Source organism: Bolinopsis microptera, chromosome 3 (genome assembly GCF_026151205.1).
Source record: "Bolinopsis microptera isolate Bmic1 chromosome 3, MBARI_Bmic_1.0, whole genome shotgun sequence".
In the NCBI taxonomy this organism is placed as follows: domain Eukaryota; kingdom Metazoa; phylum Ctenophora; class Tentaculata; order Lobata; family Bolinopsidae; genus Bolinopsis; species Bolinopsis microptera.
Window position 1 is genome coordinate 7,496,157 of NC_087074.1, and position 27,167 is coordinate 7,523,323.

The 27,167-nt window shown below is 39.0% G+C and overlaps 1 protein-coding gene across 1 annotated transcript in view; it reads right to left on the minus strand.

Moving 5' to 3' along the window:
* Window positions 1-534: 534 nt before the first annotated feature.
* The window catches only part of LOC134812254 (muscle-specific protein 20-like), a 70,873-nt gene continuing 44,240 nt past the window's right edge, over window positions 535-27,167 (minus strand). The window contains exons 2-6 of the mRNA XM_063819529.1: window positions 12,160-12,219; window positions 7,859-7,983; window positions 5,655-5,721; window positions 2,369-2,509; window positions 535-1,221 (exon numbers count right to left, since the gene is read on the minus strand). Coding sequence (XP_063675599.1) covers window positions 1,045-1,221; window positions 2,369-2,509; window positions 5,655-5,721; window positions 7,859-7,983; window positions 12,160-12,210 — 561 coding nt within the window. The 5' untranslated portion in view covers window positions 12,211-12,219 and the 3' untranslated portion in view covers window positions 535-1,044. The remainder of the gene's footprint in view (window positions 1,222-2,368; window positions 2,510-5,654; window positions 5,722-7,858; window positions 7,984-12,159; window positions 12,220-27,167) is intronic.

Genomic DNA, 27,167 nt, shown 5'->3' on the forward strand with positions numbered 1-27,167 from the left:
CCCTGTTCTTCTTTAAGAGGCAAGGTACGTCAATCAGTAGGACACATCACACAGTGACGTAAAATACAAAATAGGGCATATGGCAACACTTTGTCACGTTTTGTAAAACAAATTCAATTTATTGGGCAATGGGCCACCGCCGCTCCATCTTTCAAATCCATCTCCCTGATTACTTTATACAACTGATCTAAGTCGGGTCATTGATTTAATAAAATTTTACATGAGCAGCTTTGGCATTCTAATGTTATTTTGCATTTGATCCTAATAAAATATTTGTATCGCGTGAGAACTAATACTGGATTCATTGATTTCGGGGGCACTCACGACGTCTCTCCGAAATTAAATATAAAGGAAAACGATATACTGACCAGAAGGTGTTACTGTTACGTATTATATTTATTATTAAGATATTATTGATATTCTGAAATATGTATTTGATTTTAAACGATCCGTTTAAATCGATCACTCAAAATAAACTCCAAATTTAACGGAAATTCCCTCATAAATCTTAGATCGTCAAAGTAAAACAACATATTTTGATACCAATTATTATGATATTATGTATTTGGTTTAAAACGATGTTTAATTCGGATCTTCAATATAAACTCCAAATTAAGATAAAGTTGCCTCATAAATATCACATGAAAGAAAAAAATATTACCATCATAAATCCTTGACATATGGCATACAGTACATTCTTTTCGAGGCATTAAACAGTTAAAAATTATATAATTAAGTAATTAGATGTGAGAAACAATAGTGGGATCAAATAAAACATAACGGTATCGAGTATCTTCACCAGATCTGATTTTAGTGGGACTGATATCTGAACCCCCAATTGTAGCATATGTTCACTGAGAATGTTCTTATAGTTATACTCTGTAATATCTTCACGTCAACCATCTAAACTTCTATAAAACAGCTGAATAAAAATATGTACACTACCTCCTCCAGTAAACCCCACCCGTTGTCCCTGACATTAGTCTAATCGCATATATCATATCGGTAAACTCAATAACTTCAGTTAAGATAACCGGAATCAGCTCACAAAGCTCTAGGTCTGCCAAAGGTCATGCCCTCTTGGTTAGCCCCCTTGAAGCCCCCCGCCTGCATCCCTACTATTGAGGCTCCCTTGTTCATGGTTTCTTGGTCGAAGTTTCGTTCATACTTCACCGAGAGGTCCGGTCCTAGAGCTGGTAATTCCTTGTTAGCTCGTCTTGCCTAAAGGGGAACTTTAGTTAAAATATCTTGCCTAAAGGGGAACTTAAGTTAAAATAATGTCTTGCCTAAAGGGGAACTTTAGTTAAAATATCTTGCCTAAAGAGGAACTTTGATTAAAATATCTTGCCTAAATAAAGAGGAACTTTAGTTAAAATATCTTGCCTAAATTAAGAGGAACTTTAATTAAAATATCTTGCCTAAAGGGGAACTTTAGTTAAAATATCTTGCCTAAAGGGGAACTTTAGTATAATATTTCCCGAACTTCTACTCGAGATTATAATCTATACAGTGTACATTATAAATATTAATATTAATTACTCAAAGGTTCCTTAGAGAGTTATAAATGATTTGCTAGTTTTTGACAAATAAATTGGTAAAGGGCGAAATACTGAATGCATACTAAGAAATCAGTCGATGGAAGTTCTCAGTTCTAAAATAACGTGCTACTTTACCAAATATTTGTATAGTTAGTAGTAATGAAAAGTGATTCAATATCATCAATCAGCATGCTTACATACGATTTGGTAATGCGACCAATTTGTGCTTTCTTCTTTTTGCCAGTGCACATTTTACATTCAAATATTTCTTTTAAAAATATTTGATGCGCGTGAAGGCGCTGATGAAAATAAGATGGGGAAAAAGCGCACAATTACTTGCGCTAGATTTGCATATTAGAAAAAATACTGAATTAGAAGCTTCTTAAGCTTTCCGGTCATCTTTGTTAACCAGAAGACCCCGAAAGGTACGCACTCTATATACGCATAGCCATAATTGTGGAGTTTTGAATAGGGGTACAATAAGGGCGGGCATCCTCCGTCCATTCTTCGGGCCTGACCAGATGAGATTACATTTATATCGGATTAATTAAAAGTTATCTCTTCGCACTCTTGTGTTATCGTAATTCGTGATAACTGCATTTGTGTTTAGGGGCCTCATATTATTACGGAGTCCACATTTACATACTTATTAATCTTGGTACGAGGTCAATATCATGACTTATCTCAATAGTATTCAAAATGTTAACCAGACAATTTCAGGACCAGTGACCTGTATAACGTCCCACGACCAGAGCCATTGACGTCACTCCAGAGTTCCAGAGTTTGTGACGTCACTAAAAAGCGAGTTGACGTCACTCCCTATAACTTACGTATCTAGCGACAGCAGTGATGCCCCAGAGCACTTGGGTCATGTTGGCTGCCTCGAACAGGTCTACAGTCTGGAACAGTTCTACCACAGGTACATCCAGTTTCTCTGTTGCGGCCATCAGGAAGAAGTTGATGTTCTCCATCTAGGGAAATATTGGGGTAAAATTAGTGAACAAGACGTCGCGTGACAGGCAGAGAATGTAAAATAAAAGGTTTAAACAAACTGAATAACTGAATATCTTTAACAGAATTAACAAATATGAGTTATTAGAGACCAGGTAGCGTACTCAAGTTCGACACGTACTCTAGTTCGACACATACTCTAGTTCGACACGCACTATAGTTCGACACATACTCTAGTTCGACACGCACTATAGGTCGACAACTTAACTTCGCCAGATATCACCCCTGTCGAACTTCGGTACGTGCCGAGCTAGAGCCCAGGTAGCGTACTCTAGTTCGACAAATAGTTTCTGCTTATGATCCAACGGCTATTGCCGGGTCCTCATCATAGGATCACAGGGTTCAATGGCAGATAAAACAATTTTCTGATATCTACAATCTAGCAACCAGCTTACCAGCGGTTAGAAATTCCAGAACCTTTCAGTATAGTTTTAATTCTCCTGTTTGCCACTCAGTTCTGGTCTAGCTAACAGGAAAATAGATTGATATCCGACTGTTTCCGGTTCAGCAGCCAAATCTCTAGACTGGTACTCGGTTACTAGTCGTTTGTGATAATAGAAAGTGTGGTATGTGGTAGATATTTATAAAGCGTATTCTACAATCTAGATCTATAAAACGGAGTACGAGTTACCACGTTAGTTTTTTATCTCTCCGCTTATAAATCTACAATTCTGATAACTAACAATTGAGTATGAGGTCAATCAAATGTTCATATATTATATGGATTATAGAGATTACATTTGCACATGCATACATTTTACACAAGTGGAAAACAAACAAACGAATAGATTTCAAGCTTGTAAAGGATTGTTGCTTGAGATCGGAGATTTCAAAAATCTAGTTCGACAGTCGAAGTTACCTTGTCGAACTTTAGTACGTGTCGAACTTGAGTCCAGGTAGTACTTTAGTTCGACAGAGTCGAACCTTAGGGTTTGTAGAACTACAGTACGTGTCGAACTAGAGTGTGTGTCGAACTTGAGTACGTGTACCGTCTGATGCAAGTCAGCCAGTCACCAAGCTGCAAATTGGTACAGCACTACAGCTTCGACTGGAGATGCACACTCCCATGTTCGTAGTACTGACCCCTCGACAGATATTATAGTGCCTTGAGACAGAGTGGCTTGGGGTTACAGAAAAAGGAGCGCACCTCAGGCCATCCAAATTCTGGGAGTGACCTGCCCTTGTATTTGCTCTAACCTGAGCCCTCTCGCTAGCAGTAGCGCGCGCCCACGCGAAGGCACATGGTTAGTTGAACCCTAGTAAGCTAGTACATATCTATCTTGTATTACTAAAATCAATACAACTAAGGATCAGGAAGAAAGATCCGACATCGGTGATCACTGATTTATGAATTATGATCCGTGATCACTGATTCGTGATCCGTGATCACTTCATATTAGGCTATGCAGAAATCAAGAGAAGATTATCGACATTGTTCTCTTGAGGAAGGTGCATTATCTTACAACCATTCTGGAGACGGGCACGAGCATGTTACTGTTAACAGGAGTCAGGATAATAGCACTCAATTGAATTCCAGAAGTGTTCTGGGGGTGATACATTGTCTTCAGGAGAAGGGATCTTTTGCTCTATTGTTTTGAAGAGAACTGGTACACTATTGTTCTCAGGAGAAGGAAACCGGTGCTATTCTGTTTTGAAGAGAACTGGTGCACTACTGTTCTCAGGATAAGGAAACCGGTGCTATATTGTTTTGAAGAGAACTGGTGCACTACTGTTCTCAGGAGAAGGAAACCGGTGCTATACTGTTTTGAAGAGAAATGGTGCACTACTGTTCTCAGGAGAAGGAAACCACCAACCGGTGCTATACTGTTTTGAAGAGAACTGGTGCACTACTGTTCTCAGGAGAAGGAAACCGGTGCTATATTGTTTTGAAGAGAACTGGTGCACTACTTTTCTCAGGAGAAGGAAACCGGTGCTATACTGTTTTGCAGAGAACTGGTGCACTACTGTTCTCAGGAGAAGAAAACTAGTGCTCTAATATTTTCAGAAGAAAAGAAGTGGTGCTGTAAAAATTTTACTGGTAACCGGTGATAAAAGTCGACAGTTAGTTTTATTGAAATTTGGACAACATTTTGGCTTTTGCCTTCAGCAGAAAAATGATCGGTTTTATCAAGATAAAACCTAAATCGTTATCTGTTTATCTAGATAAAAGATTTCATACCGATAATGGATAGCCTACTTCATATCCGTGATCTTTGAATTGTTATCCACTATCCTCGATCCACTATCTATAGTCCGTGAACTGGTATGTGATTAACGAGACTGCTTACACTACCACGATGAAATTTAAATGAGACTAATAGTACGTGACATTTTGAAACACCTCAATAGATATCATACTGTGGTTGGAGCACTGAAAGGTGAAATACCATTCATACTTCATGTCGAATCAAGCATGAAGCACATTTGCGTGTACAAACAAGTAGACCTCTTCAGTCAACAAGTAGTCCTTATAGTCAACACAATGTGCAGAATCTCATTCGGTTTTTCTGTTGTACACGAGATTGCATGCTAGCTTGACAAACAATGTTTTGATTTGTGAGAAGTAAAGAAATCGCACATGGAGAAAGTATGAGCGCGCGACGCGCGGCCTAGTTTCTGTGATGTACGCTAAAACTTTCATAATAACCAAAACATTGCGCCTTACATAGAGTTGTACTGACCACAGTTCCACGTCCAATGTATTTTACATACCGGATCTTGTGCGGTATTACATATCATAGCCCCAGAACGATTAATTCTAAGTGTAAAATAAACAAATTCGGAGTTAGTGGGCCGTTAAGCTGTTCAACAAGTCGTGGTGGAGGAGTGGATAAAAGTTTAGCGGACTTTTAGAGACCCAACTATAAAACAGACAAATCAAATAATATCAGTCCTTAAATTCGAAAGAACGTTTGACTTCTAAAAGATGAGTTTAAAAGTACATTCTAGTCGATAAGCTCAGACGTTCTCATTTCGTAATGAGATTACAAGTCCAGCATTTGAAAGTAATACACGTTGTGTGGGGACAGAAAGCTAAAATTACAAATTTACATCACCTTACATGTTAACTTATTTCAATTCAGATTAACTTTAAAGTTGACTCACAATTTTAAAAGCAAACTTTGAGGTGTGCACTTTCGGGATACTTTCCGGGCTCAGGATGTTCATCAACCTGAAAATAAATACATTTTAAAAGAAAGAATGAGTCCGCTTGTCTAATAATCCTTCAGGGTGAGGTTTTCAGAAACCGCAAATCATTATTTTTATATTTACTGTAATTAAAACCCTGTGATAAAACCACATTGATTAACAAGTAAATTAGTGTTCATAGTTTGATATTCTAGGTGTGGCCAGAAGTTACTGATACTCTTATTAAGGTTCTAGATCCTGTTTTATTCCGTCATAAAATCATAGCCGAATATACACGATGGTACGGGGCACGGGCTACTGGCTAGTGGTGATTCTGCCTCTCCTTGCTTCACAAAAACGAAATTGGATACCACGTTTCCACAGAAACACTCAAAATAGACGATATAATATATCACATGGGAATATCCTTCATCTGGTGCCAATAAAGGGAACTAGTCAGTAATAGTCTGTTTTGGAGGTGCAGTTGAGCGTGTAAAACTGGGTTATTGAGTACTAAATATACAGTGTGGCTATTGTAAGCGGACTAGAACAAACAATGTGTGTAAGTTGGGGCGGCGGCTCGTGTAAAACATTGTGCATATTATTATACTTAAAAACGTATATTTCATAATATAACTCTCTATAGCGATAGCATAAGTCCGGTAGTCAACCCCTAATAATGGATGTTGGGGCTATTTTACCATTTCTAGTTTCTAACCTTTTAAATATACGAGAAGTCAAATTAAGTTCAGATTTCAGCCACCAATAGCTCGTGAAAACAGAACTACTGGCACACCATGATCTCATGTGTACATTGTGTCCCACTCTGTGTAACAGGTGAGCATTGTACAGCGCCCGTGTGTGCCAAGTGGGACCAGTTCATTTCGTCAATCGGAAATATTATTTTAACAGTTTGACGTGCATGACAAATTGAATAATTCCGATCTGTCGGTGAATTTTGAAAAAATACATCTGATGATTGGTACGGTCCGTGTAAAATCCATCAAAATTAAATTCTTTCTTTACATAACCCAATAGTTTCATTAACATAACCTTTTAGTTTTAATAAGCAAGTTCACGTTCTTATGGGCGCACAAATTTCTGTGTGAGATTATAAAAACCATAGAGGAGTTTTTTAAAACACATACACTCCCTGGAAAGTTAATAAACCACACTTTATGACTTGAGACGATTAGCAGATGGCGATTAGAACTTGTTATTTGAAAGCTCCCTTGACAACTCAGGTAGTTGAACTTCCTGTAAATTATATGATGATACATAGTACGAGTAATTACATGTTGTTCCCCTCCAGAACCCCGTCCAAAACCCCGTCTAAAACCCCGTCCAAAACCCCGTCCAGAACTCTTTCCAAAACTCCTTCCAAAACTTCCTCCAAAACCCCCTCCAGAAACCCCTCCAGAACCCCCTCCAGAAACCCCTCCAGAACCCCGTCCAGAACCCCGTCCAGAACTCCTTCCAAAACTCCTTCCAAAACTCCTTCCAAAACTTCCTCCAAAACCTCGTCCAGAACTCCCCCCAGAACCCCCTCAAAAACCCCCTCCAGACTCCCTCCAACACCAATCTTTATAGTTTAATCATGGATCAAGGGAAATAGTCTTACACTAGCTGACTAGATCGAACACTTAGAAGCTTCATATCACATCTAGCTGGATAGTCATTGTGTTATGACCATATTTGGGCATAAACTCCATTTCAATCAAATTGAAACTCTAGCATATGGACGAGTAGATTACATCACTTTGATTACATAGCTGAGTTATAGTAGATCTCTCTCACACACAGTGAGAACACGTGTTAAATCAGACTGCTGCTGTGCAATACTTATCACTCGACAAGCAATGAGTTATAATAGAGTTACAGTGAGGATCATTGACAAGGTGACAGCTTAGTACTTTAGTGTACTGATCAGTGATCAGATATTTACAACAATTTAGTCCGGAAAGCACAGGATATAAGAGATAACAGTGTACACTGACGATGCCTAACATAGCTGCGGGCTAACTATCAGCCCACAATATGATCATCACAGCTTTAAAGCTGACTTTAAAGCTGACTTTAAAGCTGACTTTAAATGTCTTCTGACCGGCTCTTTAGCAGTTCTACAACGGCTCTTAGGTATCTCATAACTGGTCATTGTATAAACTAATTCTACAACTAACCTGCAAAGAAGAAGACCGTCTTTAAGAGCCTCGTGGAAGCTCCCCTCCGGGAAGGGCTCCCCAACTACAGCGGCTATCCAGTGCCGGCACTGTGACTCTAGCTCCACGTCGTACTGTTTCTCTATCTGAAGAGGAGAGTTAGAATAAGATGTTTAGTAGCTCTCAAGTGATTGCAAGTCTAAACAGGTAATGTAGTACATGGTTACACGTTGTGCGTATTGAGTGTGGATTATCTGTAGATAAGCAGCATATTTGTTTACTGATAACGAATCGTGATAGATTGCTTTGCTTGTTAATATACAATTACTTTACCTATCTGACACCGGATCATTGCTAATTAACTGGGAAAATTTGGACGTTCCGAAAGCGCAGAAATTATTGAAATTATTGAAACAATGTTGCAGAAATACAAAACAGGAAACTTTCAAATATTCACTACTCGAGCGTTTTATAATTTAATGGTAAGTGTAAATGGATAAGATAGGGTTTAGTTGACTGTTTTCATCAGGTTACCCTATATAGTAACCCAAACTCGTGACGGTTTTAGGGTTGTTTCAAATACTAAGACTGAGTTGGCAGAAATTTAACGATATTCTCGAAGAAATGATTATAAACTCCTCCGGTATACTGCTTAGAGACGGGATAGAAAATAAAGGCGGCGTTATTTTGTTCCATCGCGCAGTTTTGCAGCGATCCTATAGGTTATTTAAGGCTCTCTCCTCATTCAACAGTGGGGTAACACTGTCATAGTCACATTGATCTAATTTTCGCTGCTGAAGATAACACTAAACTTCATTCGTCTCAAAACATATTATCAATAATCTTCTAGGGACTTTTTGCGCACATGTTTCATATCATAGTTTTTGGAGAATAAACACCTGTAAGTGGTGACTTTTGCGTCCCAGTGGTAATTTAATAAGCAGGACTTTGCAGAATATCCAGCCTTGCAAAATGCTGTGATCCTATTGGCTAGTGAAAGGTTCACACTCTCTCCTCATTCGATAATGGAGTTAACGTAATCACATTCCCACTGATCTAATTACTAACATTCAGCCTCCTCTTAATGTTGCAACGTGTCCCTCGTGTCCCTCGTCATAGTAGCTTTAGTACGGGAGTTTCGTTATAGTTGCCAAGGTACCATATAAACTCAGTACACTACAATTATTAGTATTTTCCGGCTTTCGGTTTTATTCTTTTTTTTCTGTTCTAGTGCAGATTCACGTCTTTGAATTATGTTAATCGTTTGTTTTTGATAATTTTAGGCTTGTCTCTCGATCCGAACTGCGATTGGTATGGTGATTCGGCTGGGTTGTTATATCGTTTTCTCTCTAACGACTATCACTGTAAGTATTTGATGCGTACAATTATTTTGTGGAGAAGGTAATTACCAAATATCACATGATTACCCAATCAATTTTGCTAACGAGACAAACAAATTGCTTGATAACTCCGTCATTTTAAATCCGTTTCGCGCCATCTTTTCAGATCATATCCCGGATTTAATGACCTATTTCAAGATTTTACATAAGAGTTTCAAACATGCGCACAAACACGAGTACAATGAACGAATAAAAACACCACCATATTATTCTATTCCTGTTAAGTGCTGATAAAGGATTTAGCACAATGAGTCATAGATACAAAAAAAGCAAGAAATATTACAATGTAAGTAAAATGTTCTGTAAAGATCAATACGTTTTGTATATTATCACAATATTCAACACTATTTCAAGTCTAATTTACACGTCAAGTAACCATGTTCTATCCCCCTTTTCACCGGCCCCGTGATGACTATATTCATTAATATTCCAATGGTTACAAAACAGTTTCGTTATTCTGTTAAGGCTCTTATGACGAAGTTTTTTGTAAGCCTTTTTATCATCTTCGGTATATTCAGCAGTCGTCTCAGGATGCAGGTTCTTAACTAGGAATTTTGGACACCAAACCACTTTCTTTCCAGCAGCTTTGAGTCTTAAAAACAAATCTTGATGCTCGTGAACTTTGAACTCTAGGCTCCAGCCTCCAACTTCTAGAATATCTTTTGTCTTTGCTATAAAACTCTTACTGGTCAGATCACATCGTAAACAGTCCGGATAGAAAGGTAAGCCCTGATTGGCTGCCCTACAAGAACCATGGTAATGAACCAGTTGTGGGTCTCCGTTATCATCAGCTCGGAAATCAAGAAACGAGTTCCAATCCTTATTGTCAGTTCTCCCGCCGACCAACGTCAGGTCAGTAGTGTCTAAAAGATCTGTCATCTTTGCAGCGTCCCACGTTTTGGTAACCACGTTATCGTCGTCCATGTTGACAAAGTATTTTGTCTTTACCATTTTAACTCCTGTCATTCTACTTATTCCGAGATCGGCCTTCTCTGATACAATGTATTTTATGTTGGGAAAATTGGCAATTTGAGCCATTATTTCAGGGGTATGTGGCATGGGCCCATCGTCAATAACAATAATTGGTAAGTCTTGGTTGAGTCTCTTTCTTATTGATTCAGCAAGTCTGATAACCAGAAGAGGTCTTCGTGCTGTTTTGACTATTACAGTTAAACATTCAGACAAGTTATTACACCTGTTTACTTCAATTTCTGGAAGGAGTTTAGCCATTGGTGGTCTATGGTTGGCACGGCAGGCTGTTAAATTACAGGACTTTTCATTGATTAGTGGCATCATTAGGGCCGCTCTATCACGGAGGAATGTAGACTCATTTAAAAGTTTGATTTTAGATGCTGTTGGAAAACATTTTGTTAGAGCTACAGCCGCACCCAAATGCGGACCTGTAGCAGGTTTATCTCTATCTTTGCAAGGAGAAAGACAACGGATTTCACTCTCAGCTGTATTCCCAGTTCTGAGTATGAGCTTTTCGCTCTCTAATGTAAGTCGAATAGCTTCAGCGCAGTCGAGAAGGTATAGCTCATTCGAACTTGACTTTTTGAGTCCCACGCAGAGTGATGTTTCTTCAGATTTGAGTTTTTGGTCGGAGAAAAAGAAAGCTTGATTAGTTGTTGGGTCACAAAAAGACACAATAAGAGAATCATCCTCGGCGATTCCAACACACCTACCTTTGTGTTCAAACTGAATTCGAAATAACTTTTTAGTCATATTCTCGGAAGTAATGCTGTTTATGGTGATCATCTCGTACGAAGAATGAGCTCCTATTAACGTTGGTCTTGTATATGAGGTCAGTAGTTCCTGCTCTGTAATCTTCTGGTATGGTTCAATTAAAACGTTTATAACGGTCTCCTTGTTTTGGTCATTCTCTATAAAGTTTAACCCAAAGAACAGCAGAGTGAAAGAAATAATGGTAATAAAGGAGGCAGTTTTTAATTTTGGAGTTGAATTCCAGTCAGAGTCCATCGTGAGTACTTCAACAACACGTAAAATAAAGGAAATAGTTTAAAAGAAGGCAAATCATAAATTAGTTTGTGACCACATGGGGTAATGAAAAGAGAACAGTAGTAGTAATTAACTGATATAGGGAATGTAAATAGTAAATAATTGTGTAGTATGAAAAGCTAAATATTCATCTGTGTCGTTTTGGTTATTTATTCTCTTTATTAAGATGGTATTTTACTATCCCGGCAGATGAACTGTAAGGAATGAACATTATATGAACTATTCGCAATGATGCTCCAAACTACAGAGCAATACTTGCAAACTCGGTAATAATGAAGATTGAGTGTTGAGTGGAATGTATATAAGTGTCACTTGCTAGATGACTATAAGGTGTCACCTACACTTCCAGTACAGTATGTGCACTCCCTTGGGGATAGACTACTAATTATAATGTACGCTCTCACTGGACTTAAAGGGTTAGTGCACATAACGCTATAATTGCAATGTATAATGTGACATTGTTAAATTACTTTAGAGGGACTTAAGTAAAACGGAAAGAAATCAGATTACAGTAAAACATCAAATACTAGAGCTGCTGTATATTTTTACAGACAAAAATTTAGAATTAATTTATGGAGCCAATTAATTTGATCAGACACGCCAGCATGTTATTTTTTAAAGGAGTTGTGCGAGATTACAATACATACTTAACTGGTCACAGAATAATGAGTACTACCAGATCTAGTGAAACTAATTTGATCCACGATATCATGACAGGCCCTAACTGTCCTCTTCTGTCAATAAATTAGCGTACAGGCTGCTGACTTGAGTACATTGCAGCATGAGATGTCCAGAAAAATACTAATCACTCCATCAACAGCTAAAGACGTAAACAAAAACTAATGACTAAAATCTAATTATGTACTTGGATCAATTATCAAATCAAACAATCAAACGACTTACTTTATCTTGAATTTCTCTTGACATGCCATAGGCTGGTCCCCGGTTAGCCATCTTGCCCCTGTCAGATAACTGTAAGTGAGCAATGTATAATCAGTAGTAATAATGATGTGATTATAAATTGTATACATTGTACAATCAGTAATAATGATGTGATTATAAATTGTATACATGTAGTTATTGACTACTGATTTTACATTGTATTATATGATCAAGTCTTTATGTTTCACTCATTTGTTGATAAGTGGTGTCATATATATACGCTAATCTAACTGCATACAATTCGATTACACTATTGATTGCTTCAGTGCAAATTGATACAGTTATCGCACGAGGCGAAGCCGAGTTCGAATACTTCAGTTATTTCACGAGGCGCAGCTGAGTGCAATAACTGGTGTAATCGTATTATACTACATGCAGGTAGATTAGTGTATAACTCCACGCTTTTGGTGTTAGAATCAGTGCAATTAGTTTATAATCGCACTGGCTATTCGAGCTTTTCATTTAGAATTAAGTCCTTCATATTATGGAGCCAGAGTGTGAGTGTTTTGAGAGCAACTGACAAAACAGTGCGATTAGTTTATAATCGTACTACCTGTCAACTGTCAAGTCACAAGTTTCAAAACTTATGATTTACACCCCTAAAACAGTATTAATATTCTTGACACCAATTATAGTATCATAGTCACAACCTATAATTATATTTATGTCTTTGACATAGACAACTTTAACTTCAAGATACAGATTACAGATCAAATATGCTTTATGTTAATATTTTGTATAAGTATTACGGCATTGTCTTATCTTAAAAATACAGAACTAATATTAGTATGTATTAGCTCTCATCAATTGCTGTGAAACGCTCAGTTGTCCATTATCAGGTCGATTTGATTATTGGGACGATATTTCCATGCACCACAACATGGCAACAAACAATCAGCTGCCATAGCGGCCCCGTAACAAAAGCAAAAAAGCGGTCTAAGCCCAGTGGCGTAACTTTGCCTGTTGGCGCCCCCCCCCCCCCCCCCGCTCAGTGAAGAAAAGCGCCCCTCTAAAATTTTTTGTGTCCCTAAAAAAAAAAAAAAATTAAAAAAAAAAGTCTGGTACTTTTTTTCTCGCCCCCCCCCCCCCCCCCCCCCCCCCCCTAAGGCTTTTTGCGCCCCCCTGAAGCAAAAAAGGGAACCCCAAATATTTTTTTCACGTCGACCGAACGCTAAATTGGACAGGGAAATACACAAACAAGACGATTTTTCAGTGAAAGGGCCTAAAATTCAGGAAAATTGCGCCCCCCTTATACGGCGCCCCCCCCCGCACAGCGGGGTCTGCGGGGCCCTAAGTTACGCCACTGCCTAAGCCTCATAGCTAATAGGGTCTCAGAGAGTCAGAGCAGTGAATACGTTGGCACGTCACTTGCATCTGTCAAGATGATTCGTTCTTCTATTGTGAATCGCTGTGGTCACGCGAACCTAACATTTCAACGGATAACCGTCAGCCCGCCCTCGTAGCCTCACCGTGTGGCTCTTTATTTACACTGCACTATTGAGCTTTATTATTAACATAATATTATGCTAGTCAGTGGCGTAACGTTGCCTGTTGGCGCCCCCCTGCCGAAAAGGCGCCCCCCTGTTGGCGCCCCCTCCCCTTTTGGTGCCCCTCCCTAAAATTGAACAAATTAGGTGATGTTAGAGGATACGCCGGTAAAAATCTCTAAAAAAGTGTGTATCTAGAGCAAAACGCGCAGTTTTGCTAGAACTTTAGTTAAGTTTTCGAAATTGTCCCACATTCAAACAACGATTTGGCGCCCCCCTAAGACGGCGCCCCCCTGCACAGCGGGGTCAGCGGGGCCCTTCGTTACGCCACTGATGCTAGTGCAATTAATATAATGTAAACTTATGTTAACGTATGGGCAGGAAATTGCGGAACACGATATTAAAGTATCTTTCAGAAAATCAGTGCAATTAGTATTGTAATTGCACTTAATATGTTTTGATTTCTCTCAAAACAGTGCAATCAGTTTTGTAATCGCACTCCCTGAAGAAGAAAAAAAAACGGTGCGATTATGAAAAAAAATAAGTGGCACTCAAATAGGTCAAAAGTGGAGTTATATAATGAATTGGCCTATTTTATCACATAGATTGAATTCATATCATAACATGAATTCATATCGAAAACAGTCGTTTTAAAAACAGAATGCTGTTATCTTATGTTTCTGTAAGAAAGTAAAGTAAAGTAAAAATTATGACATAACATCATCACACATGTCTACAAAGTATCAAATCACTATATTATGGAAAAATATAAATATCTTACCACCAAAATTAATAAATTATCGACTACAACTTTATTTAAAAAATTCAAATAAATTCAAAAAGCATCCCAAAACATAACCCTATTCATACTTCCCAGTGGGGGCGCTGGTGGCTAAGTTGGTAAATCCGCCTGGCATTGCTTGAGGTGCCAGGTTCGATTCCCGACTCTGCCACTAGCCTTGGGCTTGGTGGTGTAGTGTCGGGCAGCGCGGCCAGCAATCGATAGATCGCTGCTTCGGGCCCCAGCACTGCATCATTAATCCCAGCCCCCCTGCTGTGTGGAAACAGCAGAGTAAACCACACCAATTACAACAAATCGAAAACTACACTTAGTTCTGAGAATAATTCTCTCGGAGGCGGTTGTATGTGAGTAGAAAGCGTGACGACGCTTCCAATTAACGTACCCCAATTGCAACAAACACACAATACACACAATATATAATAAAACAAATATTTTTAATAAAACAAATATCTATTTTTACGGCACAATCAAACAATATCAATAATAAATAAATCAGGGGAGGTTTGAAGAGGTTTCAAGTGCCGAAGGCCACTGCTTATCTTTAGGATTTGAGAGTGACCTATTATACAAATATAAAAAAAGCGCTTTTTTGAATTTAAAAGCGCTTATAAGCGCTTATAAGCGCTTTTAAATTCAAAAAAGCGCTTTTTTGAATTATGACATCAATTATAGTCGATTATAAGGGATTTTTTAAAACCGTTTATAATCGTAAAAAAAGCGATTGTAAACGATTTTTTTTTTAAAAAGCGCCGAAAAAGCGCTCAATAAGCGATTATCGGCGCCGATCATAAAATATCGTTTATGGAAACTTGCCGATTTAATAATACCTGACGAGGCTGATAAGTCTGAATTTTTGGAAGAACCCGGGATTATTATCCCATCTACATTAGCATCACATATTTCGAATACATAGGGGATGAGATCATTCCATATTTTCGTAGAGGTGTACAAAAAGTTCTGTTGGGAGATATCTAACCTCAGTAATGGGACAATCAGACGAAGTTTTTCATTTCTAGGACAGAACTTGAAAAGATCTTTAATCGACTGGGGGACATCAAATTTAAGAATTTTGAATAGCTCCATAAATGTATGGTACATGTGCAGATTCTCCAGGTTCATAATTTTCTGCTCAGTGAATAGCGGTTTAGTGTGTTCAAGACAGTAGTTCTTGCTAGCCATATGTTCGTTATAAGTTCTTGAACGTGCACAGGTTAAGTAGTATTCTTTATGATCAAAATTGGGAATGTTACCAAATAGCAGTCTTATACATCGTTTTTGAATTGCAAAGATTTTATTCAGCTTATGTTTAGGGATCCACCCCAGCAACTTATACAATAGCTAAGATGTGACATAAAAAGAGCATTGTATAGTTTCAAATATTCAGATTTGGGAATGAATTCAAATATTCAGATTTTGGGAATATAATAACGTGTACACATTGCCGTTACATCCGATAAGACGAGCAAATACCTTACTAAGCCTTGTGCACGTCACCAATATATACCAGTTACACTAAATACACCAAAACATTAACTCCTCGGCATCGACTTGTGGTTGTGTGTAAGATTAATGGCTTAGCAAGGAGTGAGTATAAACGCATATCAAATATAAGTATGCAATCCCCGGGATCTACAGCAGTCATTCTTAGGAGGGGCGCCCCCGACCCAACTGCCATTGCTCAGCAATGGTACCAGCAGATTCGTCCTGGAATAGTGGACTCGATGCAAATCAGCTGGGCTTCAGTAGGACCCATCGTTCTCATGGGTCGCTTGCTCGCAAGAGTCAAGTCAGTAAGTGTTGCACCAAAGAAAAAAAAAAAAAAAAAAAAAAAAAAATACTTCCCAGTGGAATAGATTTATAAATGGAAACAAGGATAATCGTTATGCTTCTCTTTATTACTAACATAGCTAGGTCCTTCAATTCTCCCTAATACTTCATTTGAAACGTTCCAAAAATAAAAAATTATATTGTTTACATTCTTTGCCAGGCTGCTAAGATAGCTGAGCAGAAGATGAGGCTGGTCATCTTGCCAGACAAGACGAACTGGCCCATCAGCTTATCCTCTGAGAACGCTTTACGGACATCGGCGTAGGCAAGACCACACCTCACATACAGTGGCGTAACGTTGCCTGTTGGCGCCCCCCTGCCGAAAAAAGCGCCCCCCTGTTGGCGCCCCCTCCCCTTTTGGTGCCCCTCCCTAAAATTGAACAAATTAGGTGATTTTAGAGAATACGCCGGTAAAATCTCTAAAAAAGTGTGTATCTAGAGAAAAACGCGCAGTTTTGCTAGTACTTTAGCTAAGTTTTCGAAATTGTCCCACATTCAAACGACGATTTGGCGCCCCCCTAATATATAAGACGGCGCCCCCCTGCACAGCGGGGTCAGCAGGGCCTTTCGTTACGCCACTGCTCACATAATATGTTGACTTTCTGTGGAGGGAAATAGGGCTTGAGGACAGCAAGATATAAAGGCCCATGCTGGATGGACAAATTTGAAGAAAGATCATATCAGCTCAGACATTGAAGTCGCCCTAAGTCGAGTAAGTTGAAGTCAACCATTAATTTTCCTGAAAACTATATAATAGGAGCATCAGCGGCAGGAGCTACTTCTTGGGAAGTTTATAGGGCCTGTCATTCTGCCTGAAGTCCCCAGGTAAGGGAAATTTTGTTTAATAATGTCAATGAGTACTCGCCCCCACTCTTTGTGTTACAAGGTGTAATGAGGTGATCCGATCTAGCAATTATTATCAAGGTTTAAACAAGTTTGATGTACCTTTAATTGCTATAACAGTTTTGTGGTGAGCTATAAAAGTTAGGGATCAAATTTCCTCATTTACTCGAAAACGACAATGAGATCAAACTGAGAGTGCTTACTTAATTTATACTTTGAATTACATAATAAAGTACTGATATCTGGATATTATCCGGTTGGAAGAGACAAGGACAAGTGAAACAAGGAAGTTAGGAGTAAGGGCAAATTTTCGGCGTCAACGCCATCTTCAGGCTAAAATTGTTATAAATGTTAGTATATAATAAATGCTTCTATACTAGTTAAAATGCTAAATTAAAATTACACACACTGAATACAGGTTACATCAAATGGTATTGTACATTACATTGAAAATAGTGATGTACACACGTTTTACACTCTGTCCAAGTACATAATATCTACTGAACAGCAGGGTCGTGTGCTATTTGTTTAAATTTGTCTTTGAATATGTTGTAAAAGAAATCCCTTAAGCTTCTCGCACTCTTCTTTGTTATTGATACTAGGTTTAAATAAATTAATGTAGTAAGCTTCTGTCACTTTACGTTTAATGGTGCTATATAAGTTAATCTCTAAAATATCGAAGGAAATATCTGGTTCTATGTTATCGTGAAACTCTGAATAATGAGCAGCCAACGCATTATCAGGATAGGTTAAAGGCCTGTTGACTGCTCTTCGATGCTCTGAAAATCTATCGTGTGCTGTTCTACTCGTTTCCCCTATATATAGCTCTTACCATAATTTACACGTAACTTTGTATATGACACATTTTGGTTTGCAGTCGTGATTTGTTGTGATGAGTGGACATATGATACAGTTTGGTATGGTGCAGTGTGGTTTGTCGTGTGGTCGTGATGAACATAAGATCTCTGAGAGTTTCTTACCTGGTGTGAATATGAATTTGACCGGTAAGTTGTGTGAGAGGGCAAATTGAGTGACTTCTTTGGAAAATGGCTCGTTGATGAATGGTAGAGTGCATGTTGCGTGGTCGGTATCTTGTATGTTTGATGATGAAGGGTTATGACGTGTTGTAGGTGAGAGAGGGTGAAGTCGTCCTGTTTTGTTTATACGTCGTGGGTCTTGGTAACCGTTGTTGACCAACAAGTTGTCTTCTATCTTCATGGACTCTTCTTTATACTCTGGTGTTGATGAGCAAAAAGCAGCCGTTTTGTAGAAGTTCTTGATGGTTGCTACTTTAGTTCCCTCATTGTGGTGGCTGTTGGCGTGCAGTGTGATATTCTTTTTCTGCTTCTTTCTGTAGAATTTGTGGTGTAGTGTTCCCTGTTCGTCGATCTTTATCTGGGTGTCGAGGAATGGGGTGAAATCCTGACGGCTTTCCGGATAGTCAATTTCCCATTTGAGCAACTCAATGAAACTAATAAATCAATGAAACTAATAAATCAATGTTTTAGCTCATTTTACAAAGTCAAATATTTAAAACAATTAAAATTGTATAGTGCTCAATTTGTAAATGACTAGCTGATCTTTGCTATTGGAAGTTTGTCAAGGACTGGCAGCTAGCGGGGGCAAGGAATGCACGGGCTTAGGGGCTTTTGTGCACACCAGAACACTAGCTCGGTAGATTATTGGAAACTAGAAGGACTGAAAACTAAAATTGTTTTTGATGGAGGCTGAGGCATGTTTTTGAGAGGGACGGTATAATAGCTTGTGGTAACAACTGGCCTTTACTTTAATAGGATGAAGTTTTAGTTTTAGGACAGGAAGAAGGCATTAAGAAGATTTGCTCTTTGTTTACAAGGCAGAATATAAGCAATGTTGGTTATAATATGTATCAATATCTAGATCTTCGTTTATCAATTTTCACTAAATGGGTTTAAAATTTTAATAGGGAGGGAAATTCATCAACTTTATTAAGTACCTATCAAAAATAAATCTTATATCAATGTAATATATTAAAAATCATAATCCTAAGTCTAATAATAAATCTGTTAAAAACACTTTCTCACTACACTGCGCTCACACACGTTAGTAAGACAAAGGAAAATGCACACCCAGCTAATTTTCAATTTCAAGATAATCATTTTGGATGTGTGGACCCTAGGGTAGACTTAATGTCAAAATTTAGATTAGAGCATTCGAAATCTTTGTTTGTCCAATCAAGATCAGCATGGTTATGCTGGTTGACGAGCAGTGATTGCTTCATCCTAGACTTCAGGCAGGCCACACTTAGACAGTAGTCACGTATACCAAGCTTAGGCACAATTACGTTCCAAATACGAGTCGTTCTGCTATTGAAGTTGTCAGGGGGGTCTGCTTGGCTTAGTATAAGGGTGGGTTTCCTACTTGAGCAGGTGAAATTTTCATGGAGGGAAATCGGAGCACGGAATTTCATGATTTTATAGAGCTCAAGGAAACAATGGTAAGTGTACAGGTTTTGGACGGCAAGTATTCCGTGTTCCTTGAACAAAGGTTTCGTGTGCTCTTTCAAGAAAAATTTTTTGTTCAGATTTTGGTTGCCAAACGGTCGAGCACGAGCACAGGTCTTAAATTTATCTAGGTATGCCTCCCTGTCGCCAAACAGTACCCTGAGACAATATTTTTGTGCTTTGAATACAGAACTTATACGAGTTTTGGCTGCCCCACCCCAAACCGTGATACAAAAACCAATAAGTCGTGACACAGCTTGCCAGAGGCCCCTTAATTATAAGAACTACTTTAACAAAAGAGTTACCAACAGTATGTTCTTAAACCCCTGTGATTCTGAGGAAATCGAAAAAATTGTTAAAACCTTCCAGGGTGACAAGGCTAGTGACATATCAATAGCTGTTCTTAAGAAATGTTGCACTACAATCTCTAAACACCTAGCTGGTTTCCTAAACTCATTCATGAAGCTGGGTCTATTTCCAAATATTCTAAAAATAGGTAAGGTCACCCCCGTATTTAAGAAAGGAGACCCACAGCTGTTTGATAACTACAGGCCTATATCCATTCTACCTATCTTTGGTAAGATATTTGAAAAAGTAATTTACTGCCGACTATATAGCTTCTTTACTTCACATATGGTCATATACGATAAACAGTTTGGATTCAGATCCAACCACTCAACGGCACATGCCATCAATTACTCCATTGACCACATTCTTAAAAACCTAGAAAGTAAGAATCATGTAATTGGCATATTCATTGACTTAAGCAAAGCGTTTGACACAATCGACCACAGAAAATTACTTGTCAAACTTGAACACTATGGCATAAGAGGGCCCTGTCTTGACCTAATTGAAAGCTATTTGTGTAACCGACAGCAGTATGTTGATTTCCAAAATACACACTCTGATCACTGCAAAATTGAATATGGGGTACCACAGGGATCAGTTCTAGGCCCTCTCCTCTTCTTACTCTACATTAATGACATTACCAACTCTAGCAAACTTGGACACTTCATACTGTTTGCAGATGACACGAACATATTTGTTGCTGGAAAAACTGAACAAGAAGCCTATTTGAATGCTAATAAAGTACTTGAATCTGTAAATGACTATATGGAATCTAACTTGCTGCACATTAACCAAAGCAAATCGGTCTACATGTTATTCAGACCTGGCCGGTACTCGTCCTGTGCACGTGCTCGTGAATATGGCTCTGAGAACTCACTCACGTTATCAGGCAACACGCTTACACGAGTAGATAAAGTGAGATTCCTTGGTGTTATCATAGACCATGAACTATCCTGGGAACCCCAACTAGATAACATAAAAAGTAAACTAACTACAAGTATAGCTATAATTAAACGTATTATGAAGTTTATTCCAGAAACAGAGTACCATAAGCTGTATGACTCCTTATTCAAGTCTCATATGAGCTACTGTATCAGTAGCTGGGGTGGTGTCACACCTTATAGACTATCTAAACTGTTCTCCATCCAAAAAAGATGTGTACGCCTTCTATTTGGAAGCAAACCAAGCTTTGACCGGGCAGAGTATTATGAAACATGTGCACGTGCAAGACCATACAGTGAACACATCGCAAAAAGGAGCTTTGCTTTGGAAAACACTAAGCCAATATTCAATACCGAGAAAATCATGTCAATCCACAACCTGTACACCCAACATATATCCACTGAACTGTTTAAAATCTTGAAACTGCATCAACCTATCTCTCTGACAAGTTTATTCCAAACAAGTTCCAGAGCATGTAGCCAAACTATGCGGGTCCCCCGACACAAACTTGAAATTTCTAAACACAATTTTGTCTTCAAAGGTACGACTATATGGAACAGTTTGGTTGATAAAATATTCGACAAATGCACTCCTAATGAAAACAATGTCATGGTCCCTGGCTCTAGTAAATTTTCCGACCTTTCCTCCCCCATCTCAATTATCAAGAGCCGTATCAAAAAGCTCTTACTTGAAACCCAGCAATTGACAGCACCTGGGCGTGAAATTGAGTGGCTCCCCCTAAATAGCTGGGGCATTGAACCAGCTTAGTCAATCAGCATCCCATCCCTTGCATACAACTAATTACAAAAGCGCTAATTATACCTGTTTCAAAAGCATCCTGTCTGGAAGTTCCCTGACTGCCGTGTGAATCTTTGGATCTATTTTTGGATCTATTTTTATATTGATATGATTTTTATATACCTATATATTCCTCGCATAATTTCCATGTCCGCCTGAACAAACCTGGCACCATCAAATCTTACTCTAGAAACCCCAGAACTCATCAAGCCTAGTCTGAATTCAAAACTAGTTGACCAGCTACGTACAGTTTCCTGGACAGCTGGAACCTTTTGGGCCATGCACAAGCCAATAGCATGTATGGTCCTGCAGTGGGGTCTCCTTGTCCTTGGATCTGTGTTTTGATCCGTCTTTTCTTAAAATTTTCCATTTGTGTCACTTAGAATCACCTTTTAAAATGTTAATCGACACCACTGGTCCTAGTTAAATTTAGCCATGGCACGACTACTCGAACGTAACAGTTAAATAGGTGTGACATACTATTATATTCTTATAATTATATCATATGAATTGATTGCACTGCTAATAAATAAAATACTTTGTTTTACTAAAATACTTTGTTTTACTACAATAGGAGAGGTGTGATTCAAATAGAGTGTAATACAACTGGCGGTGTAAGAAATCTGGGAGGGAGCAGCGTAGGCGGCAGAGAGTTGATGTTGCATGGCTGAGAGAACGCCTAAGTGATTTTATATGTTCTTCCCAGGTTAGCTTTTCATCGATGACGACTCCCAGAAACTTAGCAGATGCAACTTGTTTTATTGGAAAGTTATCAATGGTTAGAGTATATTCAGAATTATTGTCAGTCTGGGAGGACGATGCTGGTTTAAAGTGAATGAAACAGCATTTAGACAAGTTGACATGGAGTTTGTTTGCTCGCATGTAAGAATATAAACTAGCTAAAAGAGAATTACCACGCATATATGCCTCCTTTTTAGATTTCCCAGTCACAAATATATTGGTGTCATCAGCGAAGGTGACAAATGATCCCAAACTGGAGCTGTTGGCGATATCATTAATATATAGGAGAAATAAGAGAGGTCCAAGAATCGAACCCTGAGGGACTCCAAACTGTATTTTCAAGGCGTCAGATTTCTCACCAACAACTTCAGTATATTGTGATCTATTTGTTAAGTAACTTTTTATAAGATCATTTGCCACCCCACGTATCCCATAGCCCTGTAATTTGACAAGTAATGTACCATGATCTATTGTATCAAAAGCTTTGCTAAGGTCTATGAATATGCCTAAGACATGATGCTTAAGTTTTAGAGATTCAGTTATAAGGTTTACTGAGTGATTAACTGCATGTGAAGTAGAGTGTGACTGCCTGAAGCCAAATTGTGTTTTAGATATTATACCCTGTGAGCTAGCAAACGAATATATTCTTGAGTAAATGATCTTTTCAAAGATTTTACCAAATATAGAGAGAGTAGAGATTGGGCGGTAGTTTTCTATCTCTTCAGGGTTTCCCTTCTTAAATACAGGAGTTAAATTCTACCAGTCTTTAAAACGTCGGGGAACGTGCCATTAGACATTAAGATGTTGATGTATCGACTAAGGATCGGTGTAATTACGTGAGATGATCTTTTGATTACACTAACAGGAATATCACTTGCTTTTCCATTTTCAAATCCTTTTATTATTTCCGTTATCTCATAAGGTGTACAGTCTTCTAACATAATCGATTTTTCATTAGTCTTTCCAAGGAAATCATAGAATGTTTTTATAGGGAGAATTGGTAAGCCAGAGGCCTCACTGCTACTAAGTGTTTCATTGAGCTTAGGGGCAATAGAAACAAAGTAAGAGTTGAATCCATTGGCTATGACTCTACGATTCATGATTCGTTCGTTGTTTATGATAAAGGGAGGCTTAGTTTGCTTCTTTTTCTTGCCCCTGAGCTCATTGATTATCTGCCACGTTTTTTTGCTGTTTTCTATATTTTTATGGATTTCATTGCAGTAGTACGATCGTTTGGCGACCTTGATAATACTTTTAAGCATTCTTCGGTAGTCACTGAAGACTTTATAGAGCAGTACATTACCCTCTGGGTTTCTATTTGTTACAGTGCTTGACCAGTCTCTACAGAGTTCATGTTTTCTTTCAACTGAGACAATGATTCCATCGGTAATCCACGGGTTGAGTTTGGGAGTCCTTTTGGTAACTTTTGGTACATCAAGCTTACAGTGTTTATCAAGTGTTTCATTGAAGCAGTCCAAGAACTCATTGAAGTTTACCGAGGGAGTTAAGTCATTCACCTTCACCTCGAGTTCATTAACAAAATTAGTGAGTTTGGAACTTGAATAATCATAGTAGCGAACATGTTTAAGTTTTTCAGTACTGTTTTCGGTAGGAATTGACGTGAAGGTGAATATAAAGGCATGGTCACCAATCCTATCATTCAATACACCGGAGAGAAGTACATGATCTATCTCTGATGTGAGGATATTGTCAATACATGAGTTTTTACAGTTAGGACGGAAGTGGGTAGCAAGTGATATAGTAGGATACATATTGTTACGAAGTAACGTGTCCTCAAATAACTGGCTGGAGGTTTGTACATTGAGGAGGTTAGAGTTAAAATCGCCAAGAATATGGAACTTTTTACCAGCCAACTGCTTAGATATATCCTCAAGAGTTTGACAAAAGGTCTCACTACAGCCATTTGGAGGACGATAAGCAACCCCATATGTCAGTTTATCACCCAAGCTAAGAGTAATTTCAACAAATAAGCACTCAATATCTTTTGTACAGTGAGATAGATTTTCGATTACTACAGCATTCAGGCGATCAGAGACATATAAGGATACTCCTGTTCCTTTTTTCTTATCAGGGAATGGTACTTGACAAAATGTTGTATAGGAGGGGATTTGGTATAAGCCTTGTTGGCTTGGATCGATGTTGGTCTCAGCCAATCCAATGACATCAAAATTACACGGGAGGGTCTTATGTTCTATTAAAAAGCTGTCAAAATTACTAGCAAACCCATCTATATTGCAAAACAGAGCGGGCAGATAAGCAGAATTTTTATTTTTCTCAGGAAAAAGTTTGCTGATTGAGTTTGCTAGTTCTTGTTTTGTGTAACGCTTACAGTCTTCAAGTATTGAAGAGAATTTAGCTATGGTGACATCTTCCTGGTTGTTTGTATCATAGAATTTATCTGAATCATCATATCTTTGGCTGCTTGGAAATGGGCAATACCTATCTTCTATTGTACTACAGCAATCACTACACATCCATAGACCGTTTTTGCTTGTAAATTTCGCGGATCTGAAGCACTTAGTATGAACAACTTTGCTGCAATTTCCACATTCTAAGAGTGGCTGGCCAATATTAATGTATTTACTACAGGGGTCGCACACATCTTTAATAAGTTTCATAATCATGATAAACTAAGTGGGATAAACTCCCACTGGTCGGGTGGCCTTCCTTTGTCTTACTCTCTCCTGTCTCTCCCTCACATACACCCACTGTTTCAGACATCTCACAAATTTAGCAATACCAAGCTCTCCGAGATGGTTTTCATCACCATTTCTCGTGAGTTTCATAGCAAGCAACCCTTTACCGTCTAAAAAGTGGCCAACACCAAGGTGCCATACATTCTGGTTAAAGCTAGAGTACAACATTTCATCAACCAAGCTGTTGAATGCCATAATGTTTTTATTCATCTTAGGGAGTCTAGACGGTAAAACTGCTGTGACAAACAACTTCGCCTTAGGGCACAGTTTCTGGATCTGCTGGATTTTCAGGTGGAGAATGTCTACCAGCTGGTGTATATCACCAGGTGACTGCACATTTTCAACTCGTAGATCGTTGGTCCCACAAACTAAGATGACGTTGCTATAACCAATGCAGAGCTTAGGGTCTATTGCACTGACCTTGTTGGCTTTAACACGTTCACCTGGGAAGGACTGTCCAAGGGTTCCAGTACCGACACCGAACTTGATGGGCTTGGTGTTAGAGTCGCCCATGATGATGCAGCTCCGGCTAAACTGTTTGCTCACAGTTCTCAGTGTGATGGAGAACCTTCCTGTCTGCACAGAAGACTGAGTTTCAGCAGGACCTGTTTCATCAATACCGTGACGATACCAGGCTTGTGACGATCGTGTCATCACATACACTGAGTTAGATTCTGGACTCACACTATGAACATACTCAGTTGAGGCTTCGTTTCCGGTCTCATGGATGCACTTAAAGCACACCTTCCTGACGTCGCCTATGCTGATAGTAGCAATTTCTGAGTTAGCAATAATCTCAGACTCATCGTCAGAGTGAAAAGGGAGCTTGCTACTAGTGGTGGTATCAACTGAGGGAGGGTAGTAGTTTATTAGGATGGAGTTGGGCTTATGGGTCAGTCTGCACTTTGATGTAACTGCGTCTATGGCTGAGGCAAGGGGTGCTGGGATTGTGGGGGATAGGGGTGGGTCTGAATCACCAGTATAAGAGTAGTCTTCCCCAAACTTGAGGACCTGTCTTCCATTCTTCGGGATGAACTTATTACTAGCTTGGCTCTCCAGGAGAAACTCTGTAACTTCTTTGAGGATCTCAGCACTTAGCACATCGACCAGGTAATCACACACTGGAGGTTCTGTGCATTTAGGGAGGGGGATTTTTGTAGCAGGTGGTGCTTCAGATGGACTTCTGGACTGCTGAAATTCATGAATCTCTTGACTCAGCTTCTTCAGTCTTGTCTCCAGGGATACAATCTCCACAGTAGGCATACTGTTACCAACAGCATTAGAAATAGCATCTGATATAGCCTGTATGTTCTGGCTGTAGTCTACAGAGCTCTTTAGGTTGTTGTCCATCTTGGCTGACATGCTGGAGCCTGGTCTGGGGAATGATGTATCGAAACACCATGGACATAGCCATTCTGAGAGAATAATATTCAGAGAAGCTTCAAGAGGTGTATCGTACTGAATGTTGTTAGCACCCTTGAGATTGCAACAGGAAGCATGCCAGTGCTGAAAACATCTGGTACACTTGAACTTCCATTCCTTACCATCTGATGTTGATCGGCAAGGACAATCACTCTTTGAAGCCCGTTGTTTTACTGTAGGTTTATCCTGGATTTCAAGTTCTTCAGCAGACTCTTCAGCACGGGAGAATGGAGGAAAGGACTTGTACAGAGGGCTCATTGGACTGCTGGGGCTCTCTCTGAGGTTCGATGATTCTAAAGCTGATATCAGGTTTGGGCTGATCTTTTCAATAACCAGATTACCTGGTCTGGGTCCTCGTTTGAGATGGACTCCACTATCCTCAGAGCTTCTTCTTTGGAGCTGGCTAGACTCCCGGCATCATCCACGTATCTCCGGTAGAATGAGACGTGTAAATCAGTGTAAATCGATCTTCTCTCGAACATATATACTCGTACTATCGCTCCTATTGGTGATGGTTGGCACCCCATGAAGAGACCAATTTTCTGGAGGTAGAGTCTTG